Source organism: Dreissena polymorpha, chromosome 16 (genome assembly GCF_020536995.1).
Source record: "Dreissena polymorpha isolate Duluth1 chromosome 16, UMN_Dpol_1.0, whole genome shotgun sequence".
NCBI lineage: Eukaryota > Metazoa > Mollusca > Bivalvia > Myida > Dreissenidae > Dreissena > Dreissena polymorpha.
In genome coordinates, this window is record NC_068370.1 from 33153915 (window position 1) to 33163572 (window position 9658).

Consider the following 9658-nt stretch of genomic DNA (forward strand, 5'->3'; position numbering starts at 1 on the left):
ATGAATGATTGAACTAACGAACGAACGAACGAAAAAAAGAACAAACCAAAACAAGAACGAAATAACAAAAGAACAAACAAACGAACAAACAACGAACGAACCGAGGAACGAACAAAAGAACGAACGAACCAACTAACAAACAAACAATAATTAAACAAACGCACGAACGCACAAACGAACAAACAAACGGATGGACGGACGGACGGATGGAACGATAAATGAATGAATTAATTAATAATTAGATAAATAGATGGGTTAATAATTAAACAATTAATTAAATAAAATTACGTTCACACTTCTTGTTTGTTATTATTTTTGCTATTGCATACTTAAATATAATTTAACTACATTTATCAACAAATGCATAGTGTTTTTCAATATTATGAATCTATTGTACATTTCACAGGTATTACAAATAAACCACGCGGTAACACGATTCACTTTAGCATTTAATATATTCAATCTTAAAATGTTCTAAATTCATTGAATAAAATATAAATTTATAACCAATATTTCCATTCTTTATTGGTTTAAGACCTAAAAAGGCGTTTTTCTTTCATTATTTTTTATACATAATCGAGAAGAATGAGATACCGTAGCCTAATCCCTTTTTCCTTCGTTATCTTAGACTAATCATTTATAGATCTTTGAGCCAGGTTATCTAGAGGCTAACCCCATACCAAATCCAAATGGTATGATGTAAATACCATTGCCTGTCCATACAGCCTAACTCCGTTAAACTAAGGCCTGTTAAACAGACTAACTCGAGTCGTATCGGGTGATAATAACCATGGTTTGGCTCTCGATGTTGCGTAAATGATTGCTATTTTCGTTTTTATCACAACAACAACAACAACATAACCTTAATTAAGCTCAAATCACAAATATAGCGACACATGAGAATACAGTGACAATGCATCTTTTACAAAGAGTTATTAACAATTGTGACATGGTGTTGAACTTTACATAGAAAATAGAAAAGAGAAAGAGAAGTGGAGATGAAATAAGATATGAGACATAAATTTGAATTGGGTGGGGGAATGATGATGTTGACCTGAGAAATAAACCTTTTTTTCCTTTGGCCTGAATAACCTGTTTGTTTACATGGATTACTGATACAGACTACAGTTATGGTTTTTCCATTCGGTTCTATTTAAAACTCGGTGAATTTGATTGGTTAATTTATTTTTGTCTGCGGCGCTTCGCTGATCTGTGTGTAAATCGTGTATTAGTTTGCGTCATACAACCTGATCTTTATTATCTGACACTATAGTATTTTTCAAAACCTATTCAATATTTGGCAGGTTGTTCTTCAAGGCTGAACAGCGCAAAAGATTAACGATATAACATATCATGTTAACATTATAACAAATCTTTCGAGTGCGTCTATATTTGATTAGGATCGTCACAGGCGAGGAAAATAACAACACGGAACTTAAAACATTTGAACAATGGCATTTTCTTTAGCAACATCGTATAACGTTAACAATTATGTTTATCATTTTTAGCGCAACATTTTGATTTTATAGGAAACATCTTATAACTTAAACCATCAGGTACTTTAATATCATTTCAAACGGTTTAAAATGAAGTACGTTTATCTCGTTCTGAAGCAAAGAAATTTATAATGAATTTTCTGGATAAATTATTTCGTCGAAAGGGTAAATCGACATCATGTACCGTCACAACGTTGGATTCTTTTGTGAAGGGAGAGAATTTTAAAGTACCATGCGTCGTTTCCTTGGAAACTAGCGATCGTGACTTAGATTCTATGTTACTTCTTGAAGGTGTAAGGACGATTCAGTTTGCATTGATTGAAGTTGTGCCTGGAACTCTATCATCTCATGGCGCTGGTACGTATGCGGATGAATGTTAATATCTGTTTTATTAAATAGGCATAACAAAATAAACGACATGTTTACTGTAGCATGTTGAAAAACATATGGGACGGTAGTAAGTTTTTTTATTATGGATTGGTATTAATCTTCGGGAGTGTTAATGAAAAATCGTACCCATTTATTCATCTATCTAGATCTAATTCCAAGCTTAGGAGCTTATGTTTCTCTTTATTTTGATTCTTATAATATTTCTTCTTAGATGCGAGTCGTAGAAATGAACCAAGTCTTTCATTTTAAAGAGGTTGTACCAAATTTAACTAACGACTGAATGTTATTATACCGCCTAAGGTTTAGAAGACCCAGTATTTTTTAATTCATTATCTTCACTTTACAATTAACAAAACTAGGCTGATATGCATGACTAGGTGTCGGCTATCATTCTGTTATGTTATGTCATCAGTCGAGTCGCGGTAATTTGTCTAATAAAACCAAGTGTATTGAGCGAATTTGATGTCCTACTGATACTGGTTCATCAGAATGAATTGTTTTCATTACTAAAAACATATGACCAACAATATTTGCTTTGTAGCCTAAAAATAAAGCATGGTGTTCTTTGACATCGGTCATGTCACAAACCAAACGATAAATATAAGATACAATCCGAAATTAACAGGTACCTTTAAACATTCTTAGTTGAATGTGACATCTCAAATACATCTTTAAATAAACAAACAGTACAAATAAGTACAAAAATGATTGTTTTATGATAAACATAAACTGACAGGCACGAGAAGTTAGCTGTATACACTGTCACTAAAAATAAATACCGCTAATAAATACCGCTAATTAAATTTTATTGCAAGACAACTGATGTCGATTATACTGTGTGAGTGGATGTCAGTAAATAAACAAGTCATTTAAATGAAGACAAATGCAAGTTGATTATCAAAAGAAATTAACTTGCTCTGTCGCTCGATCTTTTTGCACTTGTTTCTGACACAAAATAATGATTTATAGCTGGGATTTCGGTGATTTATGCAGAGCGGGTACCAAAGTATCCGTGTTTTAACATAAACACGTGACATAATTCATATTTAACTTGCTTGCAAGACACTTATCGATCTTTATAATATACCCTGCTAGACAGGTTCTGAAATAAATTAATGTTCTGTGTCGGGTCATTTGGTAATTCTTCACAGTGCAGCTGACACTTGCACTTGTGAAGATTACGTTTCGGCTTAAAATGGTATTAATTTTACACCTGCACCTTATCATTCTGAATAACGACCTTCTGAGCTACATACATTACACCGATAACGACCTTCTGAGCTACATACATTACACCGATTAACCCTCGGCCTTCTGAGCTACATACATTACACCGATTAACCCTCGGCCTTCTGAGCTACATACATTACACCGATTAACCCTCGGCCTTCTGAGCTACATACATTACACCGATTAACCCTCGGCCTTCTGAGCTACATACATTACACCGATTAAACCTTTTCAATATCTATTGTTACGAAAATAACCAAAGTTCGTCGGAAAATAATGTAACCTCGACGTTCAGCTTGCTTATGAAAATGGCCGACAAGCCAATAGCAGTCCGCTTCAAGATTGATTGCTCACTTTCGTAGCTCGATATTTCGAATGTGATTAACAGTTGGGGAGATAATATTTAAATAAAAACCCACGCCCGAAGCGCGTTCATCGGTGGGTGGTCACCATTCCGGAAAAGTGGGGTTCCCTTCGGGTACTCCGGGTTATCTCATAGTAAAAGACACCCCCCCCCCCCCACCCGACATTATATACCTTTCATTAGCAAAAAATGTTGGAAAATAAAGCTTAATTTAAAATTCGTCTCACCTTTCGTAAGTCTAGTAAATTAATTTCGTAGTGGCCGCTTAAGTCGTTCTTGTGAAAGTTTGATTTCATAATATTTCACTTATATTGCATTGTATATGGATCTAACATTGTTCGTAGAATGACGAGTTTCACATTGTGATCTTTTTCAAGACAAAAAGTGAAAAATTTCTAGAAAAAGTCCAATAGTACGATGAAACAAGACATAATGGATTTGTAGGTAATATAATTTCATTATTTTGTCTAATTTTCCAGATGCTGAAACAAACCCAGACAGGGAACCTATGATTGGCTTGGAGTTTTTCCTACCGGTTACTTATTCTAGGCACGTGACAACCCTTAACAAATTGTACTATCGAACAAGAGTCCAAAGCATAGACGAGGTAAACGTACATTAGTCAAATGGCTTATTCATTCAGGAGGTCAATCAACGTTGCAATTTTTAGGGCAGCATAAGTGCTAATTTATTTTGCATCACAGACACACATCTTGCACACCGAACGGTCATGATTTCCTTATTTCCCTGAATACTCAATTCCACCACAGACCAGTCAGTATCAAATTTGAATTATATAGACGAATGATTAAAAACATAAAACATTATCAACAGAGGAATTCTGAGTGACACCTGACAGTCTTTCATTTAAGGATAGTGATGTATCGCATATATAAAACATACAATACGACATAAAACTTAACTTTACTAAAGCTGGGATAACCGCAGTTGAACGTTTAGTTCAACGCACTAGAGTCTTAACCGATTGAATGGCGCACAAAATTTCCTTTTTAGTCCAGTATTACACGTATAAAAGGAAGGTATACAAGGGCTAAATAAAAGTTACGCAACATACACCAAATACACCAAACGTTTCTATTCATGTGTCACCGCAGTAGGTAGTCAATGCGAAAAAAACCAGATTGGTAGCATAAACTGGTTTACTGGTGCGGCAAACCTCACTCTTAACCCACAACAAATCACATACGCAGATGCAAATAAGATCTATCTTATAGCATTGAAATTTGAATTCAAACGCAATAAAATAGAGTGTAAATTTTATTTAATTGCAATCAAATTATTCAATGTTTTTTTAATAATCACCAATTGAAACTACATTGTACCATCTTAGGCACGAGGAAATGAAGTAATTACATATATAACTAAATTCCTTTGTGTTTGCAACATTTTAGAAAGAAGTATCATAAAGTACACATATTATATCAAAAATTCAATTATTGTACCTTCAGGTGAAAGAGTGCATATTTTCCACTGTCTACGCTTGCGACGGACTGCGTTTGGTTTTGAAAAAATCAGAGCCAGCTTTTGACCCCGTGAGGAGCATACCAATACCGAAAGGAACCGCTCTGCAAATAGTATACGAGGAGAACGACGATACATCGGGTATTACTGTCTCAGATATTAACGGTGAACTGTATCATGTCACAGAGGACAATATTAAGAACTTGGAAGTAAAAAATACTAGGCCATCAATGTCTTTCAAGGAACTAGTGCTTTCATCGCCATTGCCTCGTGCTGTTCAGTTTAATTCAGTAGACCAATCAGATTTAGCGACGTCGTTAAAAGAAGAACGTGACAGACTTGAACGTGCTTTAGATGGATTAATAAAGGTAAAGTCAGTTAAAAGCTTTGAACTCATAATCGGTTGGAGGAATATAGATCAAGAGCATTTCGAAGCCATGTTAATTCCTTTCGAGGCTGCAACGGCAATAACTGTGTGTCCTTATTCATTTAGAACGCCCGAGAGTGAGAAAGCCTTCATTTACAATAAGTTTCATAAATGTAACTTTGACCAGATAATTGGAAACAGACTTTATCGAAAGGATCTAAATACTTCTCGAATAACATCAATTCAATGTTCGGTCTTAAGTAGTATACGGAACGAATATGTTTCGGCTTCGAATGAACAAGCCTATGAACAGCCATGCTCGGACACTGGTACATGTGACGTCGAGCACAGATATATGCGAGCTTTGCAATCACACGGAACTTCTTCGTCTGATGATGACGAGAACTTCATTTATGCAGATTTATAGCAGTTCGACAGAGATTGAAACTGTTTAAGTTTCTGACACATCAATACCTACCATCATATACGTATATTACAATATCTACACGTGTATAAAAGTAATATTAAGTTGATATTATTAATAAAGCAACGTTATTGCATTAAAAATGAAGTTTAAATTGTGCCGTTTAATTTAAAATGAATACAAATACTGTTTTAGAAAAGGTGGTAGACTTCCAAATAATCTAAACTTTTATTATGCTGGAAACCACATAGAAATTGTGAATAAGTATTCTTATCTCGGTATAATATTTACATCAGGAGGTTCATTCACGGAATCACATGGGGCATTGTCCGGTCAGGCGCTTAAAGCGATATTTAAACTCAGAAAATATTTGTACAGTTACGTTTATATTATTGTCGGACATATGTTAGATCTCTTTGAAAAGATAGTCAAACCAATTCTGTTTTATAGTGCTGAGGTTTGGGGATTTGCTCGAGCAACGCCGATTGAAAGAGTGCATACAAAGTTTTGCAAGTCTGTATAAGGTGTTAAATGTAACATTCAAAACGATTTTATTTATGGTTATCTTGGCCAAATCGATTTACATTCCCAGAGGCTTGTTTGTATTATTAAATATTGGTTGAAGATCACTGGCTGTAGTGATAGAAAATATGTGTCATGTATTGATATTGATTATAACCCACGTAAGCAAAACTGGGCTTCACTTGTTAAAGATACATTGTGTAGCTTAGGTTTCTATCATGTATGGCTGCAACAGAGTGTTGGAAATAATAACCAGTCTATTATGCTTTTAAACAACGTGTTAAGGACATATTTGTACAGGATTGGCATAGTAGATTGGAAATTTCATCTCGAGCGATATTCTATAACACTTTCTGTAAATTCCAATTTCAACCATGTAAATGTTAAATGCTATAGAAATGCTCTTACAAAGTTACGAATGTCATCACATGGATTAAATATTGAAACAGGTAGAAGGAATAGAACGCCAAGGGAACAAAGGCTATGTAACAAATGAAATAAATTAGAGGACGAATTTCATTTTCTTTTTGAGTGTAAGTTATATGATAGTGTACGAGGAAAATATCTTAAGCATTATAACTGTCATAGACCAAATATGTTTAAAACTGTCGAGCTGATTACAAATGATAAGTGTGAAACATTACGAAACCTAGCTGTATATGTAAGCAACGCCTTCGAACTGAGAAAAGCACATAATACAATGCATTATTATTTATATCGTTTATTGTATAGTATAAACTATAATTCACCATCAGTTTCCTGATTCACTTGCCCGTATATCAAAATTGCAATCGTTGTGGGTGTAACTGGGGTCTCTGCATTGCAAATATATGCAGAAATACTTATCAGACACCATAAAGCCAAAATATTAAGCGTCATACGTGTATTACATGACTACATATAAATTTTAAACTATGCACACAGGGATTTATAAAATAAGAATCGTTTTTAACCCATGGTGATGTATACATATTGTATAATTAGTGTGGTAGGATCATATGCATGTAAAAGACAGATCCATTATTGGATCCATTATTGGATGCAGTGATGAAACAAGATCAATTATTTCAGTAAAGTATATTGCAACAAAAGGATACAATCGGTGATTAATATTTTCAATATTTTATTTTGAATCTCGAATCTTAAACCATATCAACTAAGACTAGCAGTTTTGGGTATACTGAATATATCATTTAGTAAGAGAGAAAACTCTTCTGTTCCTTGTGAGAATGATTGGAAGAGTTAGCTTTCTTTTCTGCACTCGTTTTTCTAATAATCGCCATATTTCGATGATAACGGGGTCATTGATGAAATAGTTTATTCAAGTCTCATCACCTTAGAATTACTGTACTTATGTTTTTGTAATATAATATGAATATTTCATCATGTTATGTGAATATTACATTTATTTATGTCTATTCAAGTCTCATCACATTAGAATTATTGTACTTATGTTTTCGTAATATAATATGAATATTACATCATGTTATGTGAATATTACATTATTATATGCGAAGAACATACAGTTTGTTAAAAAAATTATTGATTTTGAAACTGTTATTTTTATTAACACTTTTTATAGACCATGTTTTTCAAATAGAAATATTGAAATATCAAATTAATATATGCTGTGTAAATACTGTATGTTTCTTTCGAAAATTGATTTTACTATGCATTGGTGAAGGGGTTAGAGCGTACCGTCACCGAAGAATGATAAGATTAAAACTTCTACATCTACACGGTGTTTTAATACGCCTATTGTCATGTTTTACATCAAGTTTTCCAATATCATCTGCTGGAAAACATAATACCAAACATTAATTAACCCATTTATGCCTAGCGTCTATAAAAAAGGCCTTGGCAAACAGCGTAGACCCAGATGAGACGCCGCCTGATGCGGCGTCTCATCAGGGTCTGCGCTTTTTGCTTAAAGTAATATCTGTAAGAAATGTTCTAAATATAGAAATAAAAATACTCGACACCCCTAATTTGGAAATAAAGTGTAGTCCCAGATTAGCCTGTGCGGACTGCACAGGCTAATCTGGGGCGACACTTAACCCACATGCATTAAGCCCAGTTTTCTCAGAACACGACTCATATATACATGCGGGTAACAATTTAATGAGCTGATCACAGTGGTATCCCGTATTGCGCACATAATCGGGTTCAACCAATGTAGTGTTGATCATTCTAAGGTGATACAGATATATTTCTGTTCTGTCTGTGAATGGTGTATTTTACGTATTCTATATTGCTGATAAAATTGTCATCTTTAGTAATAATTGTACTTTTTAAAATAAAAACACAGTTGTATACTGCCTTGTATATGCGACCGAAAACGCAATAAACCAGACACACGTCTGGATACCTGGAATATTAAAGACGTGCAGAACATTATTGTTACATATCATAGCAACCTCCATCTTCAAACCAAGTTTCACCAACATTTTAATTTAATTTAACATTTTAAATGAGCAAATGTGTCTTGTTCTGAGAAAACTGGGCTTAATTCATGTGCGTAAAGTGTCGTCCTAGATTAGCCTGTGTAGTCCGCACAGGCTAATCAGGGACGACACTTTCCGCCTAAACTTGATTTTCGGTAAGGAGGGACTTCCTTGAAACTAAAAATACCATTAAAGCGGAAAGTGTCGTCCATGATTAGCCTGTGTGGACTGCACAGGCTAATCTGGGACGACACTTTACGCACATGAATTAAGCCCAGTTTTCTCAGAACAAGACACATTAATTATACCTGACTTACGCATGAGTACAGCTCTTGCAAATATCCAAACCATCTAAAAAGCCTATTTGAACCAGGAAAATAATGTAATTTATTTTTTCTGAAATATGATACCAATATTATTTTGTTCATGCCTCAGTCGAAACCGCGTAAATAATGGTACACCTTAAACATTTTGATCAAGTGTGTTACTATTTAATGTGCATATTGCCCGGTTTCAGCAAAGGTCAACGTTTCAATGAATGTATATATTATATGCAAAAAGCGAAATAAAACTGATGGCGGAGACAAATATTAGTTTTTCACTGTAAATCATCAATCGACGTCTGCAAAATAATTGAGCATCGATAATGCTTTCCTTAGATAATTTCAAAACAATATATAAGAAACAGCGTATAAGATACATTGTTTATTTTAAAAGCCTGAATGGTCTAGTGGTAACGCACTTGATGTTGCTTCCATGCGTTTATTTCCAAAAGCTTTTGTTATTGCTACTATTTTAATTTTATAAATGTTGTAAGATTAATGTATTCCATTCCATGACAGTTTTTAAAGATGGAAAAGTATTTGAGCGATTCCCTTTGATCTTTTTGAAGATATGTGCAAGATGGTTCTCAGTTTAATGGTATCAGGACCATTCTGG

General features: G+C 34.1%; 1 protein-coding gene across 1 annotated transcript; it reads left to right on the forward strand.

Annotated features, from left to right (window-relative positions):
• The first annotated feature begins 1049 nt into the window (after positions 1-1049).
• On the forward strand, positions 1050-8710 carry LOC127862959 (uncharacterized). Its single transcript, XM_052402233.1, has 3 exons — positions 1050-1853; positions 3960-4087; positions 4950-8710. The coding sequence occupies exons 1-3, from the start codon at positions 1628-1630 to the stop codon at positions 5754-5756; spliced, it is 1161 nt and encodes a 386-aa protein (XP_052258193.1). The 5' UTR covers positions 1050-1627; the 3' UTR covers positions 5757-8710.
• The last annotated feature ends 948 nt before the right edge of the window (positions 8711-9658 follow it).